Source organism: Chiloscyllium plagiosum, unplaced genomic scaffold (genome assembly GCF_037043375.1).
Source record: "Chiloscyllium plagiosum isolate Xiang-an unplaced genomic scaffold, Cpla_swu_hap1 HiC_scaffold_34, whole genome shotgun sequence".
In the NCBI taxonomy this organism is placed as follows: domain Eukaryota; kingdom Metazoa; phylum Chordata; class Chondrichthyes; order Orectolobiformes; family Hemiscylliidae; genus Chiloscyllium; species Chiloscyllium plagiosum.
This window is the reverse complement of record NW_028270172.1, coordinates 29,415,714-29,435,604: the sequence shown is the minus strand read 5'-3', so window position 1 is coordinate 29,435,604 and position 19,891 is coordinate 29,415,714. Positions and strand designations below refer to the sequence as shown.

The 19,891-nt window shown below is 41.5% G+C and overlaps 1 protein-coding gene across 2 annotated transcripts in view; it reads right to left on the bottom strand.

The window, feature by feature from the left end:
* Window positions 1-6,542: 6,542 nt before the first annotated feature.
* LOC122564412 (ankyrin repeat domain-containing protein 33B-like) overlaps window positions 6,543-19,891 on the bottom strand; it is a 43,854-nt gene continuing 30,505 nt past the window's right edge. Inside the window, exons 3-4 of one of the 2 annotated variants that reach the window (XM_043719237.2) lie at window positions 17,925-18,065; window positions 6,544-11,879 (exon numbers count right to left, since the gene is read on the bottom strand). In XM_043719237.2, coding sequence (XP_043575172.2) covers window positions 11,002-11,879; window positions 17,925-18,065 — 1,019 coding nt within the window. In that variant the 3' untranslated portion in view covers window positions 6,544-11,001. Of the gene's footprint in view, window positions 11,880-17,924; window positions 18,066-19,891 lie in introns of both variants that reach the window. The other variant, XM_043719238.2, reaches the window with a different exon arrangement.

The following is a 19,891-nucleotide window of genomic DNA, read 5'->3' as shown; positions in this document are numbered from 1 at the left end:
CAGTTGGAACTGACAACCAGAAGCGGCAGGTACAAACCACTACAAATGCCGGAGGAGAGATCACAGAAGCGCTTCACAGGAGGCTCCCAAGCACTGAGGATGTCACCTAGACAGGGGACGAAATGTCTGCAACACAAATTTCCAGCTCGGCGAACAGAACCACAACATTCTTGACAGGTGAAATAGTCCATTATCACTATATTTGCTGAAAACGAGATTGAGACAAAAGAGACTTTCACAACTTATTCTGAAACTAGGCAATGGCTTGCAATTTTCTTTTCACTCAAAATAGTTTTCACGCTGTGTGAATCAGAGACAAAGAACAAGGGGTTAAAATGTCAGCTAAAAATGTCTATACAGAAGTGTGATAAAACTTTCCCTATTGAATGGGAAGTGGAAACAGCTGCAGTTGTTGCTTTCAAAAGGGAAATAATACACATGATGGGTGAAAGTTGAGGAGAGGGATCAGGGTGTCGTTGAAAGCAGGGTGGATGAATGAACTGACTGTAGCACAATATATGGAGGTGCCAGTGTTGGACTGGGGTGGACAAAGTCAAAAATCACACAACACTAGGTTATAGTCCAACAGGTTTATTTGGAGGTACAAGCTTTTGAAGTGCTGCTCCTTCATCAGGCTGGCTATCTGATGAAGGGGCAACGTTCCGAATGCTTGTACTTCCAAATAAATCTGTTGGACTATAACCTTGTGTTGTGATTTTTGATTTTGTAGCACAATAGTACAGGAAAGCATTTAAATGAGGGAGTTAATTGAAATGTATCAGTAGTCAGGATAATGTAGTCAGATATAGACACAGCTCTCTGCATCCAAGAGCAAGAATCCAGAAGGGTGTGTCACAAGCCTGATACTAGAGTGCAACACATCTTCACGGGGCTCCAGAGGAACTTGCAGTGGGAAGGTAAGCATCCAACTGTATGTATCAATGCCCTAGGTCGGATTGGGAAACAGTTTCTGATTATTTAGTCACAGGCGAGGTCCCAGAGGGCTGGTGAATAGCCAACATTATTGCCCTCCTTAAACAGAGGAACAGAGATAATCCGAGAAATTACAGGCCAGTGATGTCAGTGGTAGGTCAAATTATTGTTGAAGATTCTTAGAGATAGGATTTACTCACATTTGGAAAAATGTGAAGTTTTTAGCAGAGGCAACATGGCTTTGTGTGGGGAAGATCATGCCTCACAAATTTGATTGAGTATCTTGAGAAAGTGAAAAAGATGACTGGTGAGGGCAGGGCAGTAGATGTCTATATGGACTTTAGCAAGGTCTGCCTGACCCGCTGTGTTTTTCCAGCACGACACTCGTAACCTTACTGTAAAGCCTCTTCCAAGGATGCCCACCTTGAAGAAGTTCTCCTCCTCCATTCACAAGGATCTCTGAGTCTTTTTCTCACTGCCCTTCTCCCCCCGCTGCTCCACTTCCCCAACCCTGGTCAGACCTATTGCCTTCAAAGCTACCTAACCCCCCTCCTATTTATCTCTCAGCTGTTTCTCCCTCCCACCTCCCCCAACATTCCTAATGAAGGACCTATGTCTGAAACATAGACTCTCCTGCTCCTCAGATGCTGTCTGCCTGCTGTGCTTTTCCAGCGTCACACTTTTCGATTCTAATCTCCAGCATCTGTAGTCCTCACTTTCTCCTTTAACAAAATGTATCATGACAGCTAATACAAAAGGTGAAGTCACATGGGATCCATGGTGTGCTGGTAAGATGGATACAGAATTGGTTTAACCATATAAGACAGAAAGTAGTGGTGAAAGTAGTGGTGTTTTTCTGACTACCCCTCACGTGTGGAGTTTGCACATCCTTGCTGTGCCTGGGTGGGTTTCCTCTGGGTGCTCTCATTTCCTCCCACAGTCCAAAGATGTTCAGGTTAAGTAGGTTGGCCAAATTGCCAAATTGTCCAGGGATGTATAGGCGAGGTGCATTAGCCATGGGATATGCAGGGTTATAGAGATAGGGTAGGAGGCTGGATCTAGGTGGGTTGCCGTTCAGAGGGATTTAATGGGTTGACTGGCCTACATCCATACTGTAGGGATTCTGTGATCCTACATATCTGTTACCAGTGGTATTCTGCAGGGATCATTGCTGGGACTCCTGCTGTTTGTGATATATCTGGACGAGAACGTAGGTGGACTGATTAGTAAGTCTGTGGATGACACAAAGATTGGGGGATCTGCGTATAGTGAGGAGGATTGCCAGAAGATACAGCAGAATACAGATAGGCTGGACACTTGAATGGAGAAATGTCAGATGGATTTTAATCTGGGCAAATGTGAGGTGATACATTTTGGGAGATCTAATGCAGGAGGGAAGTATACAGTAAATGGCAGAACCCTTTGCAGCTTCGACATACAGAGGGATCTAGGCGTCCAGGTCCACAGTTCGCTGAAAGTGGCAACACAAATGGATAAGTTGGTCAAGATGGCAGATAGCATGCTTGCCTTCACCAGTCAGGGGGTAGAGTATAAAAATTAGCAAGTCATGATGCAGCTGTATAGAACTTTAGTTAGACCACATTTGTCTACAGTCTGGTCTCCACATCACAAGAAGGATGTGGAAGCTTCAGAGAGGGTACAGAAACAGTTTACCAGATGTTGCCTGGTTTGGAGGGTATTAGGAGAGATTGGACAGACTTGGTTTGTTCTCACCCGAATGTTAAAGGATTTGGGGCAACCTGATAGAAATTGTCTTTTATCCCAGGATAGAAATGTCAATTACTAGGGGATATAGGTTTAAGATAAAGGGGGCTAAGTTTAAAGGAGATGCGAGGGACAGGCTTTTTATACACAGGGTGATAAGTGCCTAAGCGCTGGCAGAGGAGGTGAATACAACAGCAACGTTTAAGAGGCAGCTTAACAGATATATGGATAGGCAGGGAATTGTGGGATACAGACCAGAGAGTCAAAAAGGTTTTTGTTTAGAAAGACATCATTAATTGACACAGTCTTGGTGGGTCAAAGTGCCTGTCCCATGCTGTATTGTTCTTTGTTCTTTGAGTGTATAAACAGCTCGGGGCAAAATTGAAAGGCAGAACCACTAAACTCTGGATTATTACCTGTGCTATGTGCAAATTGGCATAGAATAAATAAGATTAGAGATTTAAATACGTACTTGAGATTGATGTGGGAGAAATGTGTTCATGGGGCACTGGGGAAGGCTGTAGCTGTACAGCTAAGCCTGTCTTCACCAGAACTGTGTAATTAGGACGGTAGAATAGTGATGAACTATTAGTAAGTATTAATGAACTAAAAATAAACTAACCAGGGATGAGGTTGCAAATGATCATGTGAGGCAAGTTGTGATAAAAGAGCTAGGACAAAGCAAAACCGTAAGGGAAGTGACAGGAAAGGATAGCGTAGATACTTAATATTGCATCAGTAGATAACATGAGAGGTTGTGAAAATACTAAAAGGAAAATGAATTGATGGCACAGTTAACTCATATTTACTTACTTTTCATTTCCATGATGGAGATGCAGTCGCTGGTGAACAAAGCTGGGAACTAAATGTTGGAATGTGGTCAACATTTAGAAAGGATAGGCAATATGGAAGAGGTAAAGTAACACTGTTAATAAAGGATTGTTATATTAGAGCAAGAGGATTGGTTAGCTCAGTTGACTGGATGGCAATGCAGAGTGACGCTAACAATCTGGGTTCAATTCCCACACCAGTTGAGTTAATCATGAAGGAATCTCAATCTCTCCCCTGAGGCAGGGTGACTCTCAGAATGAACCACCAACATTTGCCTCTCTGTCTCTAATGAGAGAGCAGCCCTAAAGTCCAGTAGGACTATGGCAACTTTACCTATTAGCAAAAAGATTTTAAGTCACATTGATGGTGGTTAGTCTCAAAATGACAGTAAACCATTTAAGACTGGAGCTGAGGAAGAATTTCTTCATGGAGAATGGTAAACCTTTTACAGTTCTATACATCAGATATGAAAGCTCAGTTATTGGGTACTTTCAATACAGAGAATGATAGATTTCTAGACAGTAAATATATGAAACAAAATCAGGAGAGTATGAGCATTGGAGTAAAAGGTCAGCCATGTTTTAATTGAATGGCAAAGCAGACTTGAAGAGCCATATAGCCTAATCCTTCTAATTGTGTTTATATCAAAAGATGTGGCCTTGCTTTTAAATCTGATCTACCAGCTTCAGTACACCACGTTTTTTAAGGACACAGTTTTTATCTTTGTATTTGAGTCATAGAGATATACAGCACGAAACAGACCCTTTGGTCCAACCCGCCTATGCTGACCAGGTATCCAAAATAAATCTAGTCCCATTTGCCAGCATCCCTCTAATGCCTTCCTCTTCATTTACCCCTTCAGACGCCTTTTAAATGTTGTAATTATACCAGCATCCACCACTTCCTCTGGCAGCTAATTCCATACACACACCACCCTCTGCATGAAATATTTGTCCCTTAAGTCCCTTTTAAATCTTTCCCCTCTCACCTTAAAACTATGCCCTCTAGTTTTGGAGTCCCCCATCCTAGGGAAAAGATCTTTCTGTTTATCCTATCCATGCCCCTCATGATTTTATAAACCTCTATAAGGTCACCTCTCAGCCTCCGATGCTCCAGGGAAAATAACCCCAGCATATTCAGCCTCTTCCTGTAGCTCAAACCCTCCAATCCTGGCAACATCTTTGTAAATCTTTTCTGAAGCCTTTCAAGTTTCACGATATCTTTCCTGTAGTGGGGAGACTTTAATTGAACACAGTATACCAATAATGGCCTAACCAATGATCTGTCCAGCCACGGTAGCACAGTGGTTAGCACTGCTGCTTCACAGCGCCAGAGACCCGGGTTCAATTCCCGCCTCAGGCGACTCTCTGTGTGGAGTTTGCACATTCTCCCCGTGTTTGCGTGGGTTTCCTCCGGGTGCTCTGGTTTCCTCCCACAATCCAAAAATGTGCAGGTTAAGTGAAATTGGCCATGCTAAATTGCCCGTAGTGTTAGGTGAAGGGGTAAATGTAAGGGAATGGGTCTGGGTGGGTTACGCTTCGGCGGGACAGTGTGGACTTGTTGGGCCGAAGGGCCTGTTTCCACACTGTAAGTAATCTAATCTAAAACATGACCTCACAACTCCTATACTCAATGCCCTGACAAATAAAAGTAACAATACCAAATGCCTCCTTTGCTACTTGTGACTTCAAGGAACTCTGAATCTGCAATCCAAGGTCTCTTTGTTCAGCAACATTCCCCAGGACCTTACCATTATGTGTTAAGGTCCTGCTCTGATTTGCCTTTCCAAAATGCAGCACCTCACATTTATCTAAATTAAACTCCATCTGCCACTCCTCAGCCCATTAGCCAATCTGATCAAGATCCCATTGTACTCTTCGCTGTCCACTACACCTCCAATTTTGGTGTCATTCTCAAACTTAGTAACCATACCTCCTATGTTCATATTCAAATCACTCACAGTTGGTTCTGCTATAACACGAGAGTTCATTTTATTGCACTCCTGTGTTAAAAAATTGCGTTAAAGCAGCGCCATTTAAACTAATGGGACCAGAATCGCATTATAACCAATACATACTTTAAAAATTCGCACTTTAGAAACAGTGTCCCCAATTTGTCAATCATGTTATAGTGAATTCACATTAACAAAACGTGCATTATAGTGGAGCGTGTATATAAATGACTAAAAGCAGTGGACTCAGCAGCAATCCTTGTGGCACACTGCTGGTCACAGGCCTCCAGTTTGAAAAGCAACCCTCCACCACCTTTGAGTCAGTTCTGTATCCAAATAACTAGTTCTCCCTCTATTCCATGTCATCTAACCTTGATAACCTTATCAAAAGCCTTACTGAAGTTCATATAGATCTCATCTGCCTTCATCAGTCTTTTTCATTACTTCTTCAAAAAACTCAATCAATTTTGTGAGACACTATTTCCCACACACAAAACCATGTTAACTATCCCGTATTTGTTACTTCTACTCCTCTTCCATACTTTCCTGCCTGTAAAGACTTGCTTAAAACCTGCTAGATACTGAACTTCAACCAATTCTGCAGATCAATGAGCAGAACTAACTGGATTGTACTAGGGTCAGAGGTCTCACTGGGTCAAAACCCTGGAATTCCCTCCCTTAAGGCATTGTGGATCTACCTTTGGCACATAGACTGCAAGAGTTGAAGAAGGCAGGTCCCCATCACCTTTTCAAGGGCAACCAGGGACAAGCAATAAATGTTGGCACATCCAGCAATGTCGACATTCCATGAGTGAATTTAAAAAATAAAGAACTGAAAATGAGGCAGCCAATTAGGAGACAACCACTTCAGAACAAATGTGCCGGTGTTTTTATGGCTGCTCAGTTCACATTTGGGACACCAATTTGGCCCACATCGGGTTCCAATGCACCTGTGAAAATCCAGTCTTTTTTTAAATCACCACGATGCTTCATGACTTGTCGAGTTTTCTATCATTTTCTGCTTTTATTGTATATTATACAGAATCTGTTTTAAAATTAATAGTCCTGGAGGGTAAGGAATTACCAAGAGTTCTGCAGTTCCCTTTTGTTTAAAGATTACCTCTTACTGACCAAAGCTAAGAAGTGAAAACAGTTTACTTTGTCGAGTCATACAGCACAAGCATGGCTTGAGAGAGTAGACTGAAATCAATTGTCAGATATTCTAGATGGTCTTAAAACGGCTGACACGGGCTGCTGGCTGCTAAATACCAAAAATGCAGCAAAGGAAATCCCCTGGGACCCTGTTCCTGCTGAAAAGGATAATACCTCAATGACAGAAAAATAAAAATAGTCTGCTTTTTCAGCCTGTTTATTTTTATTAAAAAGTCATATTTTCAACATTGATTATAATGTGAGATTCAGTCTTGCTTTTATGACATTCAATGTTTGCATTTTTGCAAGTGCATATAATTATTGTCATATTTAGTTTTTTTTTAAACAAGGATCAACCTTGGAAAGGTTCACACCAATACCAATTAAGCAAGTCTGTACAATTATTTTAAAATGCGATTCATGTAATATTATAACAGCTGGTACGTTAAAAATAGCTTGTTATTGCACATTATTTTTAAAAAATCATATAAACATTTTACTCTCACACAGTGTTCAACCTTTACATTTTCAATAATGGGCATACCTTAAACCTTTCCCCTCCAATAAAACATCACAAAGGGGGGAAAAGGTGAGACCAAATATTTCTAATTATTGCTATTTGGTGAACTAGCAGTGAAGACAGAAATAACGTGTACAGGTATCCTGTGTGCTATTGCTGGTGTGGACTGCCTCATCCCTGAGTTCCTTGCCTTATTTTTAAATAGATTCCACCCTAGAGCTAAAACATGCTACATCATTGATTGGAAGCAGTGCTTGGTTGTCCGTAGGCTAGTTAGAGTTAGCTGCTGGCAATAAACAGAGAACAGATTCCAAGTTCTTCCTCCTGGGACACTGAGAATCATTTGCTTTGGAAAAGTAATAAAACTTATTGGGGGGGGGGGGGTGAATGTTGCAACCAATGTCACTTGCTGTTTAGATAAGGATTTTTGGCTATTTCTGGAGGAAGGCAAACTCAGGAAGGATTACAGAGGATAACTGATGTAGGTATAAAAACTATCATCCTACAAGATGAGGTTGGACAGTCTGCAATGATTATTAGTACATCTAAAATTGTCCTCCAGATGTAGTCCAGGGCTGTAATAAAACAAATACTGTAAACTACATTAAAGATGTAAAGTTATTTAAATGTCCTTCTACACTTAAAATAGTGATCCTGAAATGCTGATTGACAGACAGTCATTTCTGCATCATAGACTGGAGTTGCACATTGAGACCCTGAGGAATTAGACATAGCAGACTCCTTGGCAACTGCCCACGAAATTGAAGGTTCAGATAGGCAATTCTCCTGCAACTGAATCCCTTAATGCCAGTGAATTCAGAGGGCTCTTCTTAACCAGGAAGCTAGGCTTTTGATTGTCTGAATTCTGGGTAACTGTTAAGCTGACCACACTGCAACCCCAGTTTACCACATATGAGCTCCACAATCCCATCCACCAACTACATTGCCCCTGACTCCTTGTATCCCCAGGACCTTTAATAGCCATCTCCCTCAACTTAATTTTCTTCTGACCCAGAGATCTTTTATGTACACCCTAGCAGGCAAATGCATCTCATTTGAAAGGCAATAACTAACGTTATAATGATTTCTTAGTACTGCACTAGAGTGTCAACATTAATTGCTGTACTGGATTTCAACCCAGAACCTTGTCTTTCACAGGCAAATATTCAACCAACTGGCCCATAGCTGAGACCATAGCAATGGTAGTGGGATGGTCAATATATATAATCTTTCAACTTTACCTTGTTTGTGGATATGTGGATCTGCAACTGGTTACTTTATGCGAAAGCTCTTCTAAATCAATTGGAAGCACATTATCAGCACCAAGTGATTTCCTCCCTGAAATATGTTCAGTATAATCCTAATAATAATGCTACTTGTAAAAATGATACTGACAATAAACTGACTCTTCACAGTGTACGTTGCAAAGCTGTCACCGTCTCAGAGCATACTCCCCAAATAGCCTGATCTCACATTGCCATTGGACACCTTCTATGGTAATGGGAAGAGATTGACACTATGAATTGCCTGAGGTGTTACCAAATGGAATCAGGCATCTCAAATGAGCTGTAGGCCAATAAGGAACATTTTACAGGCTTGAAATGAAAAGGAGCATTTACATAAAGAGAAGGTACTTTAATTAATCTAAATAATCCAAGTGTTAAATTATCCAGATGGCTCAACTGTTTGAAAAATAAGAAGATGGTTAGCGATGATAATACTTTACGTCTTACTGAGCTGCAAGCCTATTAACTGCTGGACTGTGACCAGACTGCACTATAGGCCTATGCTCACTTTTCTAAATGAGAAAGTACAAATTGTTGATTGGAGCCCTGTAAGTTCATCCCCAGCCAATGTGTTTCTTTTTGTGGGCTTCAGGAGAATAAAAAGGGGAGCACATGAGAAGCAAGAACAACCTCACAGGCTGAGTCTTGTTCTGCATGTAGAGCTCAGGGCCTTGTTTACCTGAGTTTGTGTTGCTGATCATTTTGTGTTGCACATTTTTAACCTGTACATCTCATTGTCATGAACGAAAAGGGGATTATGCAACACACCCTGAACATCTGATAACGTAGCATAGCAGTGTAGTAGAATAGTGGTATTCATCAGTTGGCCCCCACTTATGGCTAAAGTAAATGTGCTGGGAACACGGGCTGACTTATTGCAAGGACAGCTGCTTGACCTGAATGGCCATAGGGAATAGAGGTAGGATTTAGTCCGGTCTCCCATTCTTCTCCTCTTTGAGGGGTAATCACAGGACCACAAACACAAGCAGGGGTCCACCAAATGGGGACGTGCTGTTCTCACTTTTAGCTCATAACCTTTTGTGGGACAGTTGGTTGGACCATGCAGCCTTGAGCATGACTGCTGAATTTGTGACAATAAAAGAACGTTTAAATTAATGAATGGGTTTCTCATTTGACAGATCTATTATGGGACACCCATTTTCACTCTGTAATCCTTCAGTCTTTGGGCATTTCCATATAGGCAGGCCCACTCTCTTCAATTGACCCTCTTGTCATTGGTCTGAGCTGGGACAGTTCTTCTCAGTTTTCAGAATAATTGCACATTTTTTAAAAATCTGAAAAGAATTGCTGGTATTTGCATCTCACATAGATCTTTTGAAACAAAGAAATGGACAGCATTGCAGTCTAGCAGGCAGATAAGATTGCACTTAAAATGATGAGTGTTAACTCCCAATCCTTTGTGAACTCACTTCCATTACATAGGCATAGTCTCCGCTCTGGAAGAGCTAAGGATGTCATAGTGCAAGGACAGTACTCCAAATTTCCCACACTGCCCTTCTGTTGTGATAACGAAGCATAATGACTACATTGAACATTAGTGAATGAGGAATTCAGCACCCTCAGATGAGATAGGAGAAGAGGACAATTATAGACCAAAGAGGTAGATTTTTCTGCCTAGAATCCTCCCTCCTTCTCGTGTTTTGAAGTGTTTTCTCTAAAATATACATATCAGTAATGCAAATGTAATTCTGATATTAGCAGCCGGCTTTCCTACAGCCATTTAATCACTTCATAGCTTACTCCATCATCTTCCCCTTTAAACGTGCTGTGGCAACCCATAGCTGTTCTGCCAGTAGTCACCACCAAAACAAACGTACTTCTCTGCAGGCAAACATCCATTTGCGGTTTGTGAACCAATGACAGTCAATAACTGTGGTTTCTACTCTATTTTGGAATATCAATTGATCGTACAGTAATGGGACATCTAATGCGAATGCCTCACCACTGCACTGTACGATTTACTTCAATGGACTGAACTGAACTCCTGTTGACATGCCAGCCTGCTCAGTCCTATTAACCAATTGAAGTTGTGTAGTGCGTGATGGCCGTGCTGATCAGTATGTTCAATGCTTGAGGAAAATGTGGAGGGTGCACCATCTATGCAAGAAAGTCTGTATAAAGCAGTCTCTCACACTGTCATACCCAGCATATTAACCAGAAGGCTAAACTGTCCATGAGGCATATTAAAAATAAAGCTTTTTGACAATCACAGACTTAGAGTCGTAGAGTGACAGAGATGTACAGCATGGAAACAGACCCTTCGATCCAACTCGTCCATGCCGACCAGAACCCATGCAGTTTTAAATGTACCATAGTCCTCTTGATGCTATTTAAACAAGGGCTTATTCATTGAGCTGAAGATCTCCGAGAATGTCATATTTTGTAAATGAACAGGGAACAGCTGACTGTATTCTGTTCCTAAAATCATACTCTCCACAGCATGTCACACTTACCCATTCACTGGTCAACGTGACTAACTTAGAAACTTTTACCAGCTCACAACCTTCTCATGGTTAAGAATCCTTGCTACTGATCAGAAGAAGCGATCGTAGGTGCAAGATCACAATTCCTTCATTTTACATCTACTTTCTGTTTGAAGAGATCCTGTTGACTTTATGACTTTCTTTTCGCTTCACCGCTCTCTCACGCTCTGCTTCTTCGGCTCTTCTCTTCTCCTCCTCCTCCGCCTTCTTTCTTTCCTCCTTCAGCTCCTTGTACTTCCACTGGGGTAATTCCAGGAAGTTGCTGCCCCCCGTCGCACTGCTCTTTCTACGTATTCTCTCAGGCTCATAGGTCGGTGTAGGTGCCTTAAATAGGCGCACCTTAGGCACCACTATCCCAGGCTGCACACTACTCCACTTCATCATACTCAAGGGCATCAGACTCCCCCTCCTGGAGGAAGAAGCTGTCACACGCTTGGAGGGAGAGGTCAGTGGGGGCAGGCTGGCCCTCCGTTCCTTCTTCTTTGGGACAATGACAAGATGAGAGTTCTGAAATAATTTCTGGTGTTTGATGTACTCCTTGGCTGAAGCCTTCATGTCCCGAGATTTCTGCTTCCTCAGGATCTCTTGCACGGTGAACCTCCTCTTGCCAACACAAGGAGGGCTGCTCGGGCAGACTGTTCTACACCCGGTGGCAACAAAAGGGCTGGAGATGGCGGTGGTCATCCGGACCATGTGGTCAAGAGGCCCATCCTCTTGCGGATCACGGGGAAAGTTGATAGTCAAGGTTGATGTGATCGCCTCACAGAGTTTTGCCAAACAGTTCTTGGGCTCATTGGCTTTGGCTACGAGTTCTTTCAATTTTGGCCATTCGGGCTTATATCGGTCACTGAACTGGACTGGACAAGGCCTAGCCAGGAGTTTACGCATGAGACAGATGGTTTCATACCGTCCTGTAAACTGTGCCCACTGTTGTGGGGTAAAACCCCTTCCCGGATCCGTGGCATTCATATCTGCACCTAGAGAACAAACATATACAAATAAGAAACAAAACATATAATGTATTTCTCCTTCTTTCAGAATTTAACATCGTTACTTCATTAAGATAGACTTCAGGCAATGTGGAATTGATTATTATCTAGAATTAAGTGACAAGCTTGGCTCAGTGATCTATAATTGAAATTATCTAAATTCCCTTACTATTGACATAGACTCCATAATACTGCAATGCAATGTACTACAGCACACATTAATTTTCCCAGATCACATCCAATAATTCTCATTCCATCAGAAGGCAATAGCAGTTCCTGAAAGAAAAAAAAATTGATAGGACTCCCCTCAGTGGTAGCTCTGCTGCCTCACAGCACCAGGGTCCCAGGTTCGATTCCAGCCTCGGGTGACTGTCTGTGTGGAGTTTGCACAATCTCCCTGTGTCTGTGTGGGTTTCCTCTGGGTGCTCCGGTTTCCTTCCACAGTCCAAAGATGTGCAGGTCAGGTGAATTGGCCGGGCTAAATTGCCCATAGTGTTAGGTGCATTAGTGAGAGGGAAATGGGACTGGATGGTTTACTCTTTGGAGGGTCGGTGTGGACTTGTTGGGCCAAAGGGCCTGTTTCCACACTTAGGGAATCTAATCTAATCTAAACCAAGGATGCCTAAGAGGATAGAAACTGATTGTAGAGTTCTGAACAAAATTTGGGGTGTAAACTAACCAAATTTATATGTTCTATCAGAGTCAGAGTTCCTAATGATGATGAGCAAACAAGCTGTGCACGGGACCCTGTGGAATATCCCTCTTGTAGTTTGAGAAAAGGTGATAATGCTATGACTAATAAATGGAGTTAGATCAATAAAATTGTAAAGCAACAGTATGAACCTAAGTATCAATTCAGATCATTGTCCAAACACCATAAGGTGATGTCCACTTAAATTTCCATTCCGGGCAACACACTGAGCTGCCCAAATTCATGTCACGTCCATCGACGGAGTTGTTTTCTGTACTTAAGATGGTGTGATTGCATAACAATTCTACAGCCAGTGAAGAGAGGACACATTGTAAAGGACATTGTCCAACATGACTCGCAGTGGTGATATTTATAACATTCTAAATCTACTCAAGCACCACCAGTCAATATTCTGAGATACATTTGCATTGTACAGGCACCCCCTCATGGACTTTTACTTTCTTACCATGACTGACTGTTCCCACCACAACCAGAATGTCACACCCTTCCTAGTTGATGCATTAATTCCTCCAATCCTATTTTGTCATACTCTGAATCCCTCCTCCATGTCACCAACACCACTGGAAAGTCCCCCCATTTCTCTTTCTCACGTTGGTTGGTGGTGAGTCTCCATTCTCTTGCTCCCCTCTCCTGTGCCGTAGAACCAAACAAGGAAACTCACAAAACACAACAAACATGCTAGTGACTTTCATCTCAGAATCTCAACCTGCTGTTGAGAAATTGAAACTTCATATCCTGTCTAATTAACTCACCCTGCACACCCTGAAATTATACCTTTCATAAACAACGGGTCCAAAACTGCTCCCAGTACTCCAGGTGTGGTCTCACCAGCAGTTGCAGTAAGAATTCCTTTCTCTTATCTCCAACTCCCTTTGTAATAAGGGCCAACATTCCATTAGTCTTCCTGATTACCCGCTGTACCTATATCCGGTCTTTCCCTGTTTTGTGCACAAGTACCCCCAAAGTCCTTTTGTGTTGAAGCTTTCTTTAGTTTTTCTCCATTTAAATAATATTCATCTTTTTTCTTATTTCCAAAATTAACTTCACATTTTGCCACATTGCGCTCCACTTGTCAACCTTTTGCCTATTTACTTAACCCATCAATGTATCTCTGTAAACAGACTGTATCCTTCTCAGTACTCGCCTTTCCACCTATTTTTGTGTTTTCTGCAAATTTGGCATTTCTGCAAATGATGTCACTTCTTTTCTTGACATCATTTGTACACCTTGTAAACAGTTGTGTTCCCAGCACTGATACCTGATTACAGGTCACCAACCTGAAAGAAAACATCTTATCCCTATTCACTGTTTCCAGCCAATGAGCCAATTTTTTCAATCCATGCCAAAATACTACCTCCAACACCACAGGCGCTTATCTGATGACATAACCTTTTCTGAGGAACCTTGTCGAGTGCTTTCTGGAAGTCCAAATACATGACATTTTCTGGTTCCCCTCCATCCACTCTCATGGAGACTAACTCAAACAGACTAATAAATTAATCAGATAATTTCCTTATCATGAAGCCATGCTCTACTTGATTAGGTAACGATTTTTCTAATGTTCTGCTATTACTTCCTTAATACAGTAGTCCCCGCCCCACCACCCACGGGGATACGTTCCAAGACCTACCGCAGAAGCCCAATACCATAGATAGGGGTGAACCCATTCATTTCAATGGGAAATTTACCTCCCCGGCAGCCCCCTGGTCCTGGTTCTGGAACATTCCATATAATATGTTCAGGCTGCGGTAAACTGTAGGTAATTGAAACCATGGAAAATTATTCCATGGATATGGCAGTTGCCCCATAATTGATTCGAATACTTTTCCGACAATAGATGTTGGATAATAGATGGCTAATTAGCCCATATGTATTCGCTTTCTTCCACCGCCTCCCCCCTCCCCCCCCCCCCCTACCACCCACTTCTTTTTGAATAGGGGTAGCAGTTTTCTAATCCTCTAATACTTCTCCAGAATGCAAGGAGTTTTGGGAAATTATAACTAAGGCATCTGCTATCTCTGCAGCTACCTCTTTTAAGATCCTATATGTAAACAAGACAGCTAGGGGACTTAACCGTATTTCATCCCATTAGTTTATGTCATATTATTTCTTTAGTGGTGATGATGGCATTTAATTCCTCCCCTGCATTCTTTAGTATTAATTTGTTGTTCAAAGTATCTTCCATAATAAAGACTGATGGAAATATCTGTTTAACTCCTGTGCCATTTCCTTGTTCCCCAAACCTGTGTTCCCAGATTATTCATCTAAGGAGCCTATGTTCACTTTGACCTCGCTTCCTTTATTATATATTTAAAGAAGCTCTTATTGTCAGTTTTTATACTGCTTACTATTTTCCCTTGTAGTTTAATTGTTCTGTATTTATTATCTTTTCAGTCCTTCTTTGCTGGCTTCTTAATGTATCCCATCTTCCCATCTTCACGACTATTACTGACTTTGGACTTCTTGTATGCTTCGCTTTCAATTTAATAATCTTCATAATTTGCTTGGTGAGCCATGGTTGGTTTAGCCCTCTTTTAGAATCTTTCTTACTTATTGGGATGAATTTTTGCTGAGAGTCATGAATACTCTCTTTAAATGTCTGTCTCTGTTTGTTTACTGTCATTCCTGCTAATCTATCGCTTGAGGTAACTCTTTCCTCATTTAATTGTAATTTTCTTTATTAAAGTTAAACAGTTATTTCCAACCCAAATTTCTCACTCTTGAACTGATTATTAAATTCCATATTGTTATGATCACTACTGTCAAAGGGATCTTCTACTCAGAGGGTCATTTATTAAAATTGCCTCATTACCAATTCCCAGATCCAAGCCAGTCTGCTCCCTGATTGGCTCCATAACATATTGCTCGAGGAAACTATCCCTAATGCATGAATTTGTTGTCGTAGCCAAACTTTCTGATTTGATTGAAATGCATAAAAGTGGATAAATCCCCAGGACCTGATCAGGTGTACCCTAGAACTCTGTGGGAAGCTAGGGAAGTGATTGCTGGGCCTCTTGCTGAGATATTTGTATCAGCGATTGTCACAGGTGAAGTGCCAGAAGTCTGGAGGTTGGCTAATGGGGTACCACTATTTAAGAAGGGTGGTAAAGACAAGCCAGGGAACTACAGACCAGTGAACCTGACGTCGGTGGTGGACAAGTTGTTGGAGGAATCCTGAGGGACAGGATTTACACGTATTTGGAAAGGCAAGGACTGATTAGGGATAGTCAGCATGGCTCTGTGCATGGGAAATCATGTCTCACTAACTTGAATGAGTTTTTTGAAGGAGTAACAAAGAGGATTGATGAGGGCAGAGCAGTGGACGTGATCTATATGGATTTCAGTAAGGCATTCAACAAAGTTCCTCATGGGAGACTGGTTAGCAAGGTTAGATCGCATGGAATACAGGGTGAACTAGCCATTTGGATATAGAACTGGCTCAAAGGTAGAAGACAGAGGGTGGTGCTGAGGGTTGCTTTTCAGACTGGAGGCCTGTGACCAGTGGTATGCTACAATGATCAGTGCTGGGTCCACAACCTTTTGTCATTTATATCAATGATTTGGATGGGAGCATAAAAGGTACAATTAGTAAGTTTGCAGATGACACCAAAGTTGAAGGTGTAGTGGACAGCGAAGAAGGTTACCTCAGATTACAATGGGATCTTGATCAGATTGGCCAATGGGCAGAAGGAGCTTATTTTAGGTAAATGTGAGGTGTTGCATTTTGGAAAAGCAAATCAGAGCAGTGCTTATATACTTAATAGGTCCTAGGGAGTGCTGATGAACAAAGAGACCTTGGAGTGCAGGTTCATAGCTCCTTGAAAGTGGAGTTACAGGTAGATAGGATAGTGAAGAAGGCGTTTGGTATGTTTTCCTTTATTGGCCAGAGTATTGAGTACAGGAGTTGGGAGGTCATGTTGCAGATATACAGGAACCACTGTGTGCTTCCTATCGGAAAGATGTTGTGAAACTTGAAAGGGTTCAGAAAAGATTTACAAGTATCTTTTCAGGGTTGGAGGATTTGAGCTACAGGGAGAGGCTGAATAGGTGAGGGGTGACCTTATGGAGGTTTATCAAATCATAAGGGGCATGGATAGGATAAACAGATGAGGTCTCTTCCCTGGGATGGGGGGTGTCCAGAACTAGAGGGCATAGGTTCAGGGTGAGAGGGGAAAGATATAAAAGGGACCCAAGGGGCAACTTTTTCACACAGAGGATGGTGTGCGTATTACATGAGCTGCCAAAGAAAGTGGTGGAGGCTGGTATATTTACAGCATTTATAAAGCATCTGGATGGGTACATTAATAGGAAGGGTTTAGAGGGATATGGGCCAAGTGCTGGCAAATGGGACTAGATTAGATTAGGATATATGGTTGGCATGGATGAGTTGGATCGAAGGGTCTGTTTCCATGCTGTACATCTTTATGCCTCTATGACTCTTAGATACAAAGCCTTTAAGTTTGTTCTATTATCGAATTTCCCTGTACTTTTATTTAAATTATTTTTTCTAGTCTGTCTAAATCTTACATAATTTTGAATACCCCATTAAATCTCTCTTTAACTCTTTACGTTCAAGGATAAAAATCCCAGGTATTCTGGCATCTCCATAACTAAATTTCCTCATCACAGGATCTCCTCTGTTTTGTCTCCAATGCATTGACATCCTTCCTAAACTGTGATATCCAGTAATAGATGTAGACGAAGGGCATTTGACCCTTCTGGCCTTACCCACCATTCAGCGCAATCATGGATGATCTTACCCACATCTCAGCTCCACTTTCATGCCAGCTGCTCATCGCCCTCAAATCCCCAATACTTCAAAAACTTACCTCCCTCCTCCTTAAATTCTGACAATGACTTAGCCTTAACGTACAATAACAACAAAATGTAAAACCAAACGATTTGTTGCAAAATGTGTAACCAATGTAACTTTAAGTCCTAGTCCTCAAACACTTTTTCTGTTCAGTATGTTCTACCTATTTAAATTAATGGTCACATGGCCCAGAGAACACTTGCCGCCCATTCCTTTAGTACTGCAACATGGAAAACAGGAAAAAAAAAGAATCTGGGCAAAAATACTGTACAGTGTTGGAGACATTCTCAATGGCACACCAGGATCAGTGGGCATGGAATTCAATGTAATATAACAAAAAAGAAGAAAATAAAGATTTAGCATCTCTTACTTTTGTAACTTTACTTCCCTATTTACAAAACCTAGGATTCCATATGCTTTGTAAGCAGTTTGATTGATTTGTCCTTCCACCTTTAATGAGGATTGTATTGGAACTAAATGCAAAGACAAGCAGATTGTCAGTACCTACCTGCCAACATCAGGGCTCTAACACAATCTGTTTTCCCTTGCATTCCTGCTTTCATCAGGGCAGTGAACCCATGCGCATTCCTCCTCTCGATGTCAATTCCGGGAAAATAGCTCAGCAAGCAATTTGTGATCGTGATGTGTCCTGTCAAAAGTACGGTGCAATGCTGTTTACATACCGCAAATCATATGGTCTCAGTCCACACAACAAATATTTCAGCAAAAAGCAGTGTTTCCCTTCTGGAACCTAGCTTTGAATCCATCACTGAATGATGACCTACCTGACCATAGCAAGAAAGAACATGCATTATTGTTACATTTCAAAAGCACAGAAATCTTCAAGCATTTTATGAAATGCTTTTATCCCCTGTGAAGTTGAAGTGACTGTTGTACTGAAGATCTCATGAAAAGGAATCTGATAATGGCCAGATATTTTGCTTTGATTGAGGAACAATTATTATCCAGTACACCAGGTAAAAATCTTCAGTTCTTCATCAAATTGGTGCCCTGAGATATTTTTCCACCCACCTGAGACTGTGACAGAAGGAACTTAGGTGGATTTAAAAAGGCTCAACTTAACAGTAAATTTTCCTCCATTTCCTAAAGTGAGTAAATGAGGATCAACACAAACATAAATTGGGAGTGAAAGGGTGGGGGAACAAATCACCTTTATAGTCTTACCAGTTTTATTACCAACATCAATGAAAATTAGAAAAACCTCTGGCCTGTTCCATTTGAACACAGGTCTATATTTCAGATCTGACTGTCAGTGAACACACTCTTGGCAAAAGTCAATTTCAGAAAACAGATATCTTACATGCAATTTCTACGGCAGGTAGAGAACCCACAGTTTGTGTTTGTAACCAAGAGAGGAAAAGAACAGCTTTCGCTTCAAGGCCCCAATAGCAACTACTAAAAGTGAAACAAAAGATCCTGGTTCTGTGGGAGTTTGACCACATCCCTTCAGGCTGCTTGTATTGTTCCAACTTTTAAAAGAAACCCAAGGCCTCACAAGTTATTTACTTTGCTGGCTTTCCAATTAGACAGCTCAACACCTCTGTTTTAAAACCTTTTTCAAAAAAAGAACAAAATAACCTCTTAAAGCCACAGCATTATCTCATAATTGTGCCAGTTTGGATGAGTTTATCTTATTAAGCCCAAGTGGATTGGGTGTAGTGGTATATAGGTAGGGGTGGTTACATGAATCCAGTGTTAATTACTGGATGTGCAGTGACCAGTAGGTCAATTGCAACCTGACCTAGGTGTGGTGTATTTCCAGTTGCTGCAACTGCAGTTTAACTTACTTACAGTTCAACTTTGATTAATTTAGACTATCTGCCTTTGGTAATCAAGGATCTGCAATTAAAAGCCACAAGGATGTGTCGTCTGTGGCAGTAATTGATGAATTGAAGACTGCAGTGACCAGTAATCAATTGAAGCCAATTAAAAAGTAACGCCAAGATCATCAGCCAACTGCAGTGTTGCAAAGTTCCTGGCACTTCAGCTGCTCCTTGTGATGCTGAAGGACATTGTGTTCCAGTCATAAATTGATTAAACTGCTCAAGTGTGCTGATTCATGAGAGATGGCAAATTCTAACCTTTGCTAACAGACAAATGCAGAAACCTGGGTGTAATTTACCCTTTGCAAACAAGGTACAATATCCAGACCATACCGCCAATGTATCCCCAGCAGAAACCTCAGCATTGTGAAACCTGTCTGTTCTTAGGAGACAGATTTCTTAGGAATTTAATAAACAAAGAACTGTAGAAACTGGAAATCTAAAATTGCCAGAGAAACACAGCAGGTTGACTCTGCTTTCTCACCGCAGATGCTGCCAAACCTGCTGAGTTTCTCCAGCAGTTTCTGTTTTTGTTACTTATTGTGTTGGCTGGTCAAATCATTTGAACTACAGCTCATTGGCTCATTAAATTTTGTTTTCTATTTTACATAATCTATCTTGATGGGTGAAG